The sequence below is a fragment of the Hemitrygon akajei genome, chromosome 9 (genome assembly GCF_048418815.1).
Source record: "Hemitrygon akajei chromosome 9, sHemAka1.3, whole genome shotgun sequence".
In the NCBI taxonomy this organism is placed as follows: Eukaryota; Metazoa; Chordata; class Chondrichthyes; order Myliobatiformes; family Dasyatidae; genus Hemitrygon; species Hemitrygon akajei.
In genome coordinates this window covers 31,785,331-31,801,381 of record NC_133132.1, presented here as the reverse complement: position 1 = coordinate 31,801,381, position 16,051 = coordinate 31,785,331, and the positions used below count along the sequence as shown (strand labels likewise).

Below are 16,051 nucleotides of genomic sequence, written 5' to 3'. Positions count from 1 at the left end.
GGCAGTACGGTGGCAGAGTGGTTAGTGCAATTACTTTACAACACCACCCATCACTGATCGGGGCTCGATTCCCACCATTGCCTGTAATACTAAGAGTGGATCAGTAGTGTAGTGGTTAGAACTATAGTGTTACAGTGCACTGATCACTGATCGGGGCTCGATTCCCTCCCTGACTGTAATACTAAGAGTGGCTCAGTAGTGTAGTGGTTAGAACTATAGTGTTACTGTGCACCGATCGCTGATCGGGGCTCGATTCCCTCCCTGACTGTAATACTAAGAGTGGCTCAGTAGTGTAGTGGTTAGAACTATAGTGTTACAGTGCACTGATCACTGATCGGGGCTCGATTCCCTCCCTGACTGTAATACTAAGAGTGGCTCAGTAGTGTAGTGGTTAGAACTATAGTGTTACAGTGCACTGATCACTGATCGGGGCTCGATTCCCTCCCTGACTGTAATACTAAGAGTGGCTCAGTAGTGTAGTGGTTAGAACTATAGTGTTACAGTGCACTGATCACTGATCGGGGCTCGATTCCCTCCCTGACTGTAATACTAAGAGTGGATCAGTAGTGTAGTGGTTAGAACTATAGTGTTACAGTGCACTGATCACTGATCGGGGCTCGATTCCCTCCCTGACTGTAATACTAAGAGTGGATCAGTAGTGTAGTGGTTAGAACTATAGTGTTACAGTGCACTGATCACTGATCGGGGCTCGATTCCCTCCTCATGACTCTTGGCTTTCCTCCAGGTGCTCTGGTTTCCTGCTGTGGACAGGCTGTGTTGGCCCTGGAAGCATGGGGTGACACTTGTGGGCTGCCCCCCACTGATTTGATTTGATACGAATGATGCATTTCGGTTCATGTTTTGATGTATCTGTGACAAACACAGTTAATCTTTAATCTTTCGGTCATGATGAGTTCTGACCTTGTGGCCTAGGGAACCTTTCCACACAATGTGAGAAGCTGGAAGGCAAAAGGTAGAAGAGGTAAAGGGTTGAAGGAGATGGAATCTTACAGGAGAGGACAGTGGACCGTGGGAGAAAGTGAAGGAGAAGGTAATGGGCAGATGAGGAGAAGAGAAGTCACTGTCCTTGTTTCCTTTGTCCAGAGGGTGACTTCACTTCAAGCCAGGACTGTTCAGCCCACCAGGATCAGCTGCTGATGGTGATGCCTGTTCTCTCCTTTATGCTCCCTCAGGTTTCAAGGGAGAGCGGGACCACTGGAAAAGTGGGCGGCTGATTTGTATAAAGACACACGAGAGCGGCAGGAAGGAAATCGAATCGTTCGACGCCGCAATCCTCCTTATCCGGAATCCTTACAAAGCACTGATGGCTGAATTTAACCGCAAATACGGAGGTCACATTGGCTTTGCCTCCGAGGCCCACTGGAGGGGGAAAGGTAGGTTTTGGGGAGTTGCCTTTCGCTTGTCTGAAAACCAAGGGTTCAGTTACTGGGTGAAGCCAAGGGAAGATGGAACCAGCACTAGATCAAATCTGATGTTAACAATGAGTTATTGGTTTGGTACTGTAACAAGTACAGTAAAAACCTGTTTGTATGTGTACCATCTAGATAGGTCATTCCACACATCAGAACATAGACGTAGTACAAAGGAAAACAGAGAACAGAAAACAGTGTTTTAGGTGCAAAGAAAATCCAGGGCAGGTTCACAAATAAACGGCTTAGGGTATGATGAGTTAGATGGAGGGGTCAAGAATTCATCTTTATCACAGAAGAGATCTGTTCAACAAGAGGCTTGTAACAATGGGATAGGAGCTGTCCTTGGCCATGCTCTCTGGCCTTTGATGGGCGTGGTGTGGAGAGAGAATGTTCTAGGTGGTTGGGTTTCTGGATTGGTAAACAGAGTCTGTGGAGGGGAGGCTGGTTTTTGTGATGGACTGAGGTGTGTACAGAACTCTCTGCAGTTTCTTATCGTCATGGACAGGGTGGTTGCCACACCACGCCGTGGTGCATCTGGATAAGATGCTTTCTGTGGTCCACCTGTAAAAAGTCATGACGGTCAGTGGGGACGTGGCAAACTCCCTTAGACTTTGGGGCAAGTAGGAGTGTTGATGCATTTGTTGCCCTTAGCATCTGCATGGCCAGACCAGGACACATTAGCATCCTTAGATTTCTGAATGGTCCATGAACCCATGGACACTACCCTGCTCTTTTGCACAATTTATATCTATACAGTTTTTCATTTTTATTTTAACTAGTATGTAATTTCATATCTTGCCCTGTACTGCTGGCACAGAACAACAGATTTCAATGTATGTCGGTGATGATGAACCTGATTCTGATCTGCCCTACTTAGCTTTCCAAGGGATGGTCAGTTAGAGCCAGATCCGTCCCTTCACCCCTCCCTAGAGCGTTTCCTCACAGCATCGCACGACAGATGCCAGATTTCACAAAACACTCACTTCACAGGAGAGGTGGAATGGCCGAGTAACCATGGGGACAAAGGCATTTCTTTTTAATTGTTTTCTGAAGGACAAAGTGCTGAGGGAAAATACAACCGACAGCCCCAAGAGCATTCTGGGAGTTGTAAGAAGCAGCAAAATGATTAATGTTGTTACCATGGCGAAGCAATGGAGGAACACATGGAGGGTTACCCTGCCCTTGTTCAAACCAGACTAGGCCAGGCAGCTTTTGTTTTCCTTTGTCCTGATTTATTTCCCAAGAATCTTGCAGCAATGAACATTTAATAGTTACAATTCCCAGGATCCCTGTAGCGATTTGAGAAATTGCCTCCATGCTATGTTCCATCTCTCGTTCTCTCTCTCCCTCACACTCTTTCCTTACACTCTCTCTCCCCCACTTTCTCTCTCCCTCTCTCTCTCTCTCTTTCTATCTCTCTCCTCTCTTTCTCTCTCCATCCCACTCTACCACCATCCCTCTCTCCCTCCCTCCCTCCTTCCCCACCCCAGATCATACACATCCACACCCAGTTAGTGGAGTGACTGTCCCTATTGCCTGGAGAGGAATCACTCTCGTGACACCTCACCTTTTTACACAGCCACTGATATGGAAACCCTCGCACCACACTTGCACTTTAACTGAGACGAAAAGCAGAAGTGATGAGAATTGATTCTCCCATGCACACTCCTACAGAAATGGGCACAACAGGCAGCACAGTGACACAGCAAGTAGAGCTGCTGCCTCACAACCCCAGGTTCGATCCTGGCCTCCAATGCTGTCAGTATGGAATTCATGTGTTCTCCCGGTGACCGCACGTGTTTAATTGTATTCAGTCAGATTACCTCTACATCTTATCCCCACACACTCTATCAGACCTATTCCTTATCCACCATTTCTGCAAACTCTCTAAAACTTAAAAATCCTTCAGGGCCTTTGACGGGAAATGTTAATCCCGATTCTCCCTCCACTGGTGCTGCCTGACCTGCTGAGTGTTTCCAGCAGGTCCTGATTTTGTTTCAGATTTTCAGCATCTGCAGTTCCATTTCACATTTCAGAGGAGATTGAGATTCCTGGAAGAAAGAGCAGACAGAGAGAAAAAAAAATCAAGTAGTTCGAAAGATCAGAAAATGCTGCATATACCCAGCAGGTCAGGCAGCAGCTATGGAAAGTGAACCAGTATAAATGATGCAGATTCATAGAATAACAATTTCCTTGGTCAGGACACCATCTAGCTCATATGTTTTCTGTGGGGCATCTGCTGAAAAGAACAGCCAAACCATTACTTGCTTGTGTGAGTGATTAATGGCATATTGGATCGACCTGAGATCTTTAGATTTTATTGGGGGGGGGGGGGGGGCAGGTAGCTTTGCCCTGTGGTTTGTGTGTGGTACACAGCAGTGGGAATGTGAATAAAAGGAGTGTTAGCCACAAGGTTTACAGTGAAACAAATCCGATGTGATCTGCACTCTGCTTACGGACCTGTTGACAATTTGGGGAGGTTAAATCATCTCTGTACTGGAATTACGTGCCCCTCAATGCTCACAAAATACAGCAGTGCGGCAAGAGGAGAGTCTGTGGAGCGTGCTGGGAGTGTGACACCAGGGAGTGATGAAGCTTTCCTCCTGCATTGTAGTGTAGCAGTTCGCATAACGCCTTACAGCACCAGCAACCGGGGACAGAGGGCTGTGTACGGGCGTGGGTGGGAGTGAGGAACGGGATTTGTTCTGTGTTGTTCTGCTGAGCATTGTGGCTATGCTATGTTGGCACTGAAATGTGTGGCTACACTTGTGGGCTGCCCCCAGCACACCCTCAGGTGTGCAAGTTGTTAGATTCAAGATTAGTTAATGTCATTTCCAGTACATAAATGTAAAGGGGAATGAAATAATTCCAGATTCTCTATAGCACAAGAAGGAGCACAATGAAAACACAGAACAACTATAAATACATAAGATGGTTTATGCACATAGATTGACTGTATGACTCACAGGAGAGTCTATACACAAGTTAACACAAATAACTCATTTCACTTCAACGTACACGTGACACATGAACTTGAATCTTGACTGCTGTCTGTGAGGAGTTTATCTGTTCTCCCTGGTTTCCTCCCACATTCCGGACACGGATGGGTTGTGGTCAGTGACGTGTGGACGTGCTACGTTGGTGCTGGAAACCTGGTGACACTTGCACTCTCCCCCTGCACATCCTCGGACTGTGCTGGTTGTTGACACAAAGGACACATGTTTCGATGTACGTGTGACAAGTAAAGCTAATCTTTCATCTAACCACACTCAGGATCAGGTGGCACTGCAAGATATCCGAGGTATTTGGGAATGATTCTCTGACCAAGCCTTGTGTCGACTGAAGGTGTCGTACCCCTGAGGCCAAGTGTTAGAAAGCCAGGGGAAAAGCCAGATAATTTGACCTTCTTGTTCCCAGGTCGAGATTGGTTTTAAATCCCCAATCAGCCTCTGCTTGGCGAGAGATGCACTGTTTCGTGCCTTGTTGCTTTTGAAAACAATCTCATTTTAAATCACTGCAGCTTCAGACACACGACTCAGGCTCTCTCTGTCCCCTCCCATGTCACTATGTTAGTTTTGTCTCAGAACAGTTTTAATAAACCATCCATCTTCCTTAAATTATCTCGAAATGGTGGTTACAGTATCCAAAAGGACAGCTGGTATCTTAATCTTCTGGTATTTTTTAAGCTTATCTGTCAAATAAAGAGTTTTAAAATGTCAACTAAATGCTTGAAGCTGTCAAAGGAAGTTTGAGTTACTTTCAGTGAAGTCTTATTCAGACTATAAGAAATAGATAATTATGAACTAAGTGCCATATTTTGATGAAATCAGTGCATGAAGCATAAAAATCTACAGCTGTCGCACTCTAAAGATGTTTACCAGTGATGTCAATCCAGAGTAATGTAACATGGGCACAGGAACTATCAGTTCAGTATTTAAGGTAGTGTAGTAGTTAACGTAACGCTTTACAGCGCCGGCAATGTGAAGATCGAGGTTCATTTCCCGCCGTTGTCCGTAAGGAGATTGTACGTTCGTCACGTGACCGTGTGTGTCTTCTCCAGGAGCTCCAGTTTCTTCCAATGACGAATGGTTAGCAATAGGGTTAGTGAATGGTGGGCATGCTACGTTAGCAACTTTTGCGGGCTGCCCTCGGACTGTGTTCCACATTGTCGAGTAGATGCCTGTGCTGTTTCTGTACTTTTAATAGTGTCCATCAGCCGTTGGAAAGTCTATGCTACACTCTTCAGCCTAAACAACATGTGACCAAACAGGATTATCACAGCCTTTTTGGGATTTCCCTCCAAGCACACAGGCACCTGATGGTAGCCCCCAACTAGATGAACTTTGGAAAGAAGTTAACGTTCCAACTAAATGTGCCATAAAGCCTTGGATGTGTGAGACCGGGTGACGATCAGAGGTGGTGGCCTTGTTAAAGCATCGGTAAACTCCACATGGGGCAACCACCGTTGGACTTAGGGTGAGGTGAAGCCCAGGGGCTATTCGACTGGTGTGGAATGCCAAGTCCTTCAATGTTGACAGACTCAGCCTTCACATTTGTCAGCTTTTCAGGGTTCAGACTACACACACGAGCATGGACAGGTGGACCAGTTGTGGAAATGTGGTGCTAAACCCCATGTTTTGTGACTGCATTGGAGAATGTGGGCTTGCTGAGGTCTGGGAATTCACCCAGCAGATGAGTAAACTCACATGTGCTTGGATAGAGTGGTTGTGGGGAACTAACTGGGGGAGCAGGGTAACAAACCAAACCGGTAGCTTTTCAGATCAACTACCAGTCTTTGAGTAGACAGGATATCTGCACCGAGCAGAGGTACAGTCTCTTTAGCCGGGATGAACTCCCATGTGTAACGTCGCCCAGTGAAAGAGATCATCACCCATTGTGTCCTGTAAGTCTGCATCCTGCTGCCATTGGCGGCCTCCAGTGAGGCTTCGTCGCTCTTTGCCTTCTCATCAGTAGGCGATGCTGGCAGCACACTCACTTGAGCACCCGTTGTCACACAGGAAGTGTCACCCTGAAACGGTGTTCGTAATGAACAGGAAACGACCCTGAAGCCCACAGTGTTCCCAGGCCTCCGATGCCCCGATGCACTGGCACTGTTGAAGCTGCAAGATGGTCAGCATTTCCAAAGCGAGCGTGGTAAAAACATCGGCCCAGCATTATCTGTCTCACAGCCACAGGCTTCCTTATGTTGGGGGCCTGCTATATTGAGGTAGAGAAAGGAGGAGGAATAATCTTCAATTCAATTCAATTTATTTTCTGTGAGGTATTTCAGTTGTGCACTAGTAAGGATGACGTCACAGAGCTTAAGATACAGAACATGACACTACATATTGTTAAACACAATATAAAATACTCACAATAGATAATAAATACTAAAAATTAATGCATGTAATTTAAAATACAAACACATAATAAAACGGACTGTTTTTACTGTCAAATGTACTATGCGTACTATATATTCAAAACTGGGTGTAGAGAAGGCAAATGGAGGAAAGCACAAAACTGGATAAAGCTCTTCTGGTGCTGATGGGCAGCGACCTGTAGTGGCGTCCAGATGGCATGAGAGTGTCGTATGTGTGATGTCCTCTACTATTCGTTGAGCCTTCTTTATAGTCCGTCTCCTATGGACGCTGCTGAGAGATTCTTGTAACTGGCCAATGATTTTACTACTTATTCCGACAATTCTGTTGAGTGGGCTGAGGTTGATCGTGCTCAGTGCTCTGAACCACGCCGTGATGTTGTAAGTTTATATTGATTCACTGAAGCATTTATAAAATGTCTGGAGAATCAATGGCTGGATCTGAAGTTTCCTCATCCAAGGGGAAATATGTATTTATTTATTTATCATTTTGTTCCATTTGCACAGTTTGTCACCTTTTGCACTTAGGTTGTTATCAGTCTTTGTGTGTAGTTATCCATTGATTCTGTTGTATTTCTTTGTTCTACTGTGAATGCCTGCAAGAAAGTGCAGAATCAAATGTAAAGCATTGCAGAAAGTGTAGCAGTATAGAAACTACTAAAGGAGTGCAGTGCAGGTAAAGGGCACGATCATAATGAGGGAGACAGTGGGGTGAAGAGTCCATCTTGTCAGCCAGTGGGTCTGATCAATGGTCCGATATCAGTGGGATAGAAGATCTGTCATCCAGAGGGTCTGATCAATGGTCCGATATCAGTGGGATAGGAGATCTGTCAGCCAGTGGGTCTGATCAATGGTCCGATATCAGTGGGATAGAAGATCTGTCATCCAGAGGGTCTGATCAATGGTCCGATATCAGTGGGATAGGAGATCTGTCATCCAGTGGGTCTGATCAATGGTACGATATCAGTGGGATAGAAGGTCTGTCATCCAGTGGGTCTGATCAATGGTCCAATATCAGTGGGATAGGAGATCTGTCAGCCAGTGGGTCTGATCAATGGTCCGATATCAGTGGGATAGGAGATCTGTCAGCCAGAGGGTCTGATCAATGGTACGATATCAGTGGGATAGAAGGTCTGTCATCCAGTGGGTCTGATCAATGGTCCGATATCAGTGGGATAGGAGATCTGTCAGCCAGTGGGTCTGATCAATGGTCCGATATCAGTGGGATAGGAGATCTGTCAGCCAGAGGGTCTGATCAATGGTCCGATATCAGTGGGATAGGAGATCTGTCAGCCAGTGGGTCTGATCAATGGTCCGATATCAGTGGGATAGGAGATCTGTCAGCCAGAGGGTCTGATCAATGGTCCAATATCAGTGGGATAGGAGATCTGTCAGCCAGTGGGTCTGATCAATGGTCCGATATCAGTGGGATAGGAGATCTGTCAGCCAGTGGGTCTGATCAATGGTCCGATATCAGTAGGATAGAAGGTCTGTCATCCAGTGGGTCTGATCAATGGTCCGATATCAGTGGGATAGAAGGTCTGTCATCCAGTGGGTCTGATCAATGGTCCGATATCAGTGGGATAGAAGGTCTGTCATCCAGTGGGTCTGATCAATGGTCCGATATCAGTGGGATAGAAGATCTGTCATCCAGTGGGTCTGATCAATGGTCCGATATCAGTGGGATAGAAGATCTGTCATCCAGTGGGTCTGATCAATGGTCCGATATCAGTGGGATAGAAGGTCTGTCATCCAGTGGGTCTGATCAATGGTCCGATATCAGTGGGATAGAAGGTCTGTCATCCAGTGGGTCTGATCAATGGTCCGATATCAGTGGGATAGAAGATCTGTCATCCAGTGGGTCTGATCAATGGTCTGATATCAGTGGGATAGAACATCTGTCATCCAGTGGGTCTGATCAATGGTCCGATATCAGTGGGATAGAAGGTCTGTCATCCAGTGGGTCTGATCAATGGTCTGATATCAGTGAGATAGATCTGCCTTCGAGCCTGGTGGGACGTGCTTTCAGGCTCTTGTATCTGCCCGATGGGAGAGGGGAGGAGAGAGGATGTCAGGAGTAGGTGGGGGTCTTTGATTATGCTGGCTGTTTTACAGAGGCAGTGAGAAGAGTAGACAGAATCCATTGAGGCGAGGAAGGTTTTAAATCCAAGACTCCAGCTTGGCTATAAAACTTTCTGGTTCTGAACGGTGACATCCATCCTCTGTGTATGACTAGAACCATACACTGTCTGCAAAACATCAAATTCCTACAGCACACACAAAATGTTGGTGGAACGCAGCAGGCCAGGAAGCATCTATAAGGAGAAGCACTGTCGACATTTTGGGCCAAGACCCTTCGTCAGGACTAACCGAAAGGAAAGATAGTAAGAGATTTGAAAGTAGTGGGGGGAGGGGGAAATGCAAAATGATAGGAGAAGACCGGAGGGGGTGGGATGAAGCTCAGAGCTGGAAAGGTGATTGGTGAAAGTGATACAGAGCTGGAGAAGGGAAAGGATCATGGAACGGGAGGCCTAGGGAGAAAGAAAGGGGGAGGGAAGCACCAGAGGGAGATGGAGAACAGGCAGAGTGATGAGCAGAGAGAGAGAAAAAAAAGAAGAGGGGGAGAAAAGGAGCGGGGTACAAAACTAAATATATCAGGGATGGGGTAAGGAGGGGCATTAATGGAAATTAGAGAAGTCAATGTTCATGCCATCAGATTGGAGGCTACCCAGCCAGTATATAAGGTGTTGTTCCTCCAACCTGAGTTTGGATTCATTTTGACAGTAGTGGAGGCCATGGATAGACATATCAGAATGGGAATGGGATGTGGAATTAAAATGTGTGGACACTGGGAGATCCTGCTTTCTCAGGCAGACCGAGCGTAGGTGTTCAGCGAAACGGTCTGCGTCGGGTCTCACCAATATATAGAAGGCCACACCGGGAGCACCGGACGCAGTATATCTCACCAGCCAACTCACAGGTGAAGTGTCGCCTCACCTGGAAGGACTGTCTGGGGCCCTGAATGGTGGTGAGGGAGGAAGTGTAAGGGCAGGTGTAGCACTTGTTCCGTTTACAAGGATAAGTGCCAGGAGGGAGATCGGTGGGAAGGGATCGGGGGGACGAGTGGACAAGGGAGTTGCATAGGGAGCGATCCCTGCGGAAAGCAGAAAGGGGGGGGAGGGAAAGTTGTGCTTAGTAGTGGGATCCCTACAGCCCTGTTCACTTTGACATTCACCTAAATGCCTCAGTGTTGACTAGAATAAGACTTAAACATCTGGTCGTTATGACACGCCACCAGCCGCACCAGCCTCCGAGGTTTAAATGCTCGAACTCTCCAGAATATGGATAGCTGGTGTGGCCCTTTAAAGATTCAGGCCTGCCCTGCTAATTGGCGGCCATGTTTTGGCACCAGGATTTAAATAATTTAAAGAATATCTGAACTGAGGTTTGGTGCTCAATCATTAGCTCAAGTTTGGAATCTCATCTAGTGTCTAGTTTACAAACCTGTCTTTGTTTCAGTCTTGTATTGTGCCCCAATTCTAGTCTTGGATACTCCAGTGTTTGGGTCCGAACCATCCTCACCTGGGTCTCTCGTCACAGTACAATGGAGCCCAACATGGACCCTGCAAGAAGATTTCCCGACAGAGCCTGGTGATACTCGACCTGCAGGTCGCCATGCACCAGCTAGCACAAGGAGGAAGCCAGAGCCACTCGGGTGAGGCTGTTGGTTGCTCTGCAGAGTCAGTCCATCTCCTGACCCCGGAGAGATTCGGCGGTGACCCGGGCTCCCGCTGCACTTCCTCACTCACTGCTCATTGGTGTTTGAACTCCAGCCATCGTGGTTCCCTGCAGAGTGTGTAAAGGTGGCCTTCATGATCTGTCTCCTGACTGGAAGAGCCCTGGCCTGGGCCACCATGCATTGGGAGCAGAGGTCGGAGACTTTCTCGGATTGGAAGGAATTCATGCTCACCATGAAGAGGGTGTTCCACCATCCCACCAGAGTAAGCAGAGCCTCGGACCATCTGATGAAGGTGCGTCAGGGTAGTCGATCAGCAACAGACCAGACTTGAATTTCAGACTTTGGCCAAGGAGAGGAGAGGCCTTGGTGACTCTGAGGCGAACTAAAGGATGCCCTTGCATTGGGAGAACCGGTAGATGACCTAGGAGCTCTGATTGGCCAGTCCTTCTGCCTTGATAATCACCTGGCAGAGCAAGAGTGAGACTATCTCATGGTCAAAGGTGACTAGCCCGAGCCCAGCCTCAGTGTATCGCAGTTCCACTTCTTGACCTCAGACAATGACCAGCCCATCTCCTACTCAGGATCCTGTCGAACCCGTACAAATCGACTGCACAAGAGTGCGTACAATCTGCTCTGCATAAAGGAGGGCGACGGGTGGAAGACTGCACTCAACACACCAACAGGGCAAGGGAGTAGCCCATCATGCCCTTCGACCTCGCGAGTGTTCTAGTCGTTTTCCAGGCCTTTATAAACAACGTGCTCCAGGATACTCTCCAGAAGTATGCCTGCATCTGCTTGGATGATATCCTAATCTTCTTGAGGTCCATGGAGGAGCAAATCACTCACATCAGAGATTTCCTAGAGAGATTTCTTGATTATGGAATTTACGTCAAGCTGGAGAAATCTGAATTTCCTGTATCTGCCATTTCATTTTTGGGTTTTATCATCTCTAATGTCAATCTCAAGGTGGATCCTACTCAGACACAGGCAGTCAGGGACGGACCTCAACCATCCAATATGAAACAAGTCCATAATGATTCCTGGGATTTGCCAACTTCTTCAGAAAGTTCATCAGGAACTTCAGCTCAGCTGACAGCACCAACTAAGAGATGAACTTTTATTGTGACTACCAAAGCAGAGGCTGGTTTTGCAGAGCTCAAACAGCGGTTCATGACAACTCCCATTTGGGTTTCACCTGACCCACACCTTCCCTTCATTGTGGAGCTGGATGTCTTGGACGTCAGAGTGGGTGCAGTGTTGTCTCAACGGACACCTTCAGACAATAAAATGAACCCATGTGCATTCTTCTCCAGGCAGCTATCACTGGGCAAGGTGAACTATGACATCCGAAATAGCTGCTCATGGTCACATTGGCTCTGAAGGAATGGCTTGAGGGGGCCAAGAACCCTTTTATTGTATGGACAGACTACAACGACCTGGCTTATATTCAGGAGGCCAGAAGACTGCAGGCAGGACAGTGTGGTCTCTTTTCTTTAACTGCTATAATTTTGTCCTTATCTATCGACTCAGGGTCAAAGATCCAGAACCCGGATGCCTTGCCTTGCCGGATGCTACAAACCCAAAAAACAGGAACGGCCTACTACAATTTTGCCCCAGGCTAAGGTGATAGCACCAATTCATTGGGAAATTGATGCACTAGTTTGCAAGGCCCAGTGCAACGGGGGAGATTCCCAAGAACGGAATTCCAGTTTGTTTGTTCGTCCGTCAGCTCTCGGGTTCTTCAATGGGGACACTCGTCAAAAATAACTGCTCACTCAGGGATTGCCAGGGTCCTCAGGTTTGTAATGTATTATGTGAGTATTCGTAGGTCAGAGTGCGTATGACATCAGAATGCGGGTTTTGTACAATGGAAGTCTGGTGAATAAACGTGTGTGTTTAATACTGCGGTGTCCGAATCACATTAACGCTACATGGTGTCAGAAGAAAGCGGAAAAGAAAGGAAGAGAAGACACGTGAAAAGATATCACAGTTACAGCCACTGTCGAGTTTAAGCCTACGAGGGAATATTGCTGAGAATTGGAAGGTCTGGCTCCAGCAGTTTCAGCTGTTTTGCACTGCTAGTGGTGTAGATGACAAGACGGAGAAAGTGCAACGTGCTACATTTCTGCATGTGGCTGGAGCAGAGGCAATAAAGGTTTGCAACACATTTGTCTTCCAAGAGGGTGAGCGAGATAAAATTGAAGTGTTGAAGAAAAAGTTTCAAGATTACTGCGAGCCGAGAAAAAACCTACCGTACATTCGACACATTTTTTTTACGAGGGCTCAAGGACCGACAGAGACCATAGACGCCTACGTAACAGATTTGAAGAACAAGGCAAAAAACTGTGAGTTCGGACAACTGCATGATTCTTTAATACGCGACAGGATTGTATGCGGCATACGAGATGATCATGTGAGAGGCAGGCTGTTGAGAGAGGTGGAGCTTACATTGGAAAAAGCAATTGATATGTGCCGTGCTAGCGAGATCACGTCGAGTCAGGTTAAAATGCTTAATGAAGAGACTGAAGTATACAAAATAAAAACTGTGAAAACTGACAAGAGTAGGACAAAGCCAGCTCCACAGGATAATCAAAAGGAAGTTAACTGCAACAGATGTGGATATAAACATGGATACAGAAAATGTCCAGCCTTTGGTAAGACATGCAAATTATGCAGAAAGAAAAATCACTTTGCAAAGATGTGCAAATCGCAGGAGCAAGCAAGGAAAATGCATGCTGTGGAACAGAGTGAGTGCCACAGTGACATGTTCATTGGTACAATTGAAGTGGAACAGGAGGTATGCATCAAGAATATTGATAATGCAGAGATGGATGTTGAAGATGAATGGACTCAAGATCTGACAATAAACAGGAGGAATGTGACATTTAAGCTTGACCCTGGGGCGAAGTGCAATGTAATGTCAGCAGAAACATTCAACTCACTGGACATCAGAGGAAAACTTGGAAAATCCACCTGCAAGCTTGTTGGATATTTTGGCCACAAGACAGCATCATTGGGAAACACCCTCTCACCTGTCTTCAGCAGATGCTTCTTGTTCCTCCTGTAGACTCTTCCATTTGACGTGCGAACTATGAAGGACCTTGGTTGCTGATGCCTGTTCACAACCACAGCTGGCTGCCAAGTGTCTCCTCTCTGTATTCTGACATTTTCACCTGTATGCAGATCTGGTAACTGTCTTGTATGTCTGTCATAGTAGCTCTTTTGCTTTATTTGCTTGTCAAGTACTTGAGCATTACTTTCAGGAGTCAGTAGAGTTGTGAAATTACACACTTTCAACACGCCCATAGGGAGATATCGTTTCCTGCGTCTACCCTTTGGGATTTCTTCTGCATCAGAGGTATTCCAGAGGTCAGTGGCACAAATGATTGAAGGCCTGGACGGAGTGGTCAGTATCATTTGCTGATATGGAGTGACACCATTGAGGAGCATGATCAGAGATTGAGGAAGTTTCTGGAGAGAGCACATGAGTACAACCTAAAACTGAACAAAAGTAAATGTAGGATCAGAACTACAGAGATCAAATACATAGGTCACGTACTCAGCGCTGATGGGCTAAAACCAGATAATGGAAAGGTCAGGGCTGTGGTACAGCTACCACCACCTGAAGACAAGCAAGGACTTTTGAGGTTCATGGGCATGATACAGTATCTTGCCAAATTCATTTCCAACTTATCGGAGGTCAGTGCTCCACTTCGAAAGCTACTAGAGAGCAACACTGAATGGCATTGGGAAGATGAACAAAAGAAAAGTTTTGACACATTGAAGCAGTTGGTTACCAATGCACCAGCACTCAAGTTCTATGATGTCAATAAACCGGTGACGATGTCTGTGGATGCCAGTTCAGAAGGAATAGGAGCTGTTATACTGCAGGATGGGAGGCCTGCGGTGTATGGATCACGAGCACTTACAGACTGTCAACGCCGATATGCTCAAATCGAGAAGGAATTACTCGCCATAGTTTATGGGTGTGAGAAGATCCACCAGTATGTATATGGCAAAGAAATCCAGGTTGAGAGTGATCACAAACCACTTGAGAGCATCTTCAAAAAGCCACTTCACCAAGCTCCAATGAGGCTGCAAAGGATGCTTCTCAGGCTACAGAGGTACACTCTCACAGTCACCTATAAACCAGGAAAAGAACTGTACATCGCTGATGCTTTGAGCCGTGCTTACCTCAAAGAGCAAAAGGAAGAGTTGCCAGGAAAAGAGCTGGAGGTCAACTGGGTTACACCTCAGCTACTCATCTCTGAGGAGAAGTTGAACATGTTCAGGAAAGCGACTGCAGATGATACTGAAATGCAAATGCTAAGAGACATTACAATGAATGGATGGCCAACAGAAGGAAAAGATGTTCCAAAAGAAGTACAGAAATACTGTACATTTAAAGAGGAAATCAGCTGTGCATCAGGACTAATGTTCAAAGTGGCAAAACTCATTGTACCAAACCAAATGAGACAGGAAATGCTCAACAGAATTCATGAGTCACACCTGGGGATAGTGAAATGTAAAGAAAGAGCAAGGGACATTCTCTATTGGCCAGGTATGTCAACTCAGATAGAGGACATTGTGTCTCAGTGTGCTGTCTGTAATGAAAACAAAAACAGCAATCCAAGAGAGCCTTTGCTTCCCCATCCACTACCAGGAAGACCATGGGAGAAGATTGGCACAGATCTCTTTCACTACAATGGTGCAGAATATCTGCTTTGTGTGGACTACTATTCAAAATATCCAGAGATCACCAAGTTAAGTGACACGTCCAGTCAAGGTGTCATTACCGCAATGAAGTCGACATTTGCAAGACATGGTACTCCAGATATTGTCGTCAGTGACAATGGTCCACAATATGCCAGTGGTGAGTTCAGAGGGTTCTCAGAAAGCTGGGAATTTCAACATGTTACTTCCAGTCCTGGGCACGCTCAGTCTAATGGACAAGCAGAGAGAACTGTACGAAGTGTGAAGAACATGCTGAAGAAGGCACAAAACAGCAACAGTGACCCGTACATTGCTCTGCTTGAATACCGCAACACACCGATTGAGGGTGTGGAATTCTCTCCTGCACAGCTGTTGATGGGACGTCGTCTGAAGTCCAAGCTGCCAACATCCACAACTCTACTGACTCCTGAAGGTAATCTTCAAGTACATGACAGGCAAAAGTACAAGCAAATAAAGCAAAAGAGCTACTATGACAGACGCGCAAAACAGTTACCATATCTGCATACAGGTGAAAATGTCAGAATACAGAGAGGAGACACTTGGCAGCCATTTGTGGTTGTGAACAGACATCAGCAACCAAGATCCTTCATAGTTCACACGCCGGATGAAAGAGTCTACAGGAGGAACAGGAAGCATCTGCTGAAGACAGGTGAGAGGGTGTTTCCACGTACTGATACACAGAACATTTCCACGGATACAGACATGGAAACAAACGACACCAAGAGTGAGGGGCGTGACAAAACCCCACGACGCAATGACGGTGAAGGT

The 16,051-nt window shown here is 46.5% G+C and overlaps 1 protein-coding gene across 1 annotated transcript in view; it reads left to right on the top strand.

The window, feature by feature from the left end:
• Positions 1 to 16,051, top strand: part of LOC140732996 (sialate:O-sulfotransferase 2-like) — a 231,740-nt gene that overhangs the window by 178,000 nt on the left and 37,689 nt on the right. The window contains exon 6 of the mRNA XM_073055736.1: positions 1,194 to 1,394. Coding sequence (XP_072911837.1) covers positions 1,194 to 1,394 — 201 coding nt within the window. The remainder of the gene's footprint in view (positions 1 to 1,193; positions 1,395 to 16,051) is intronic.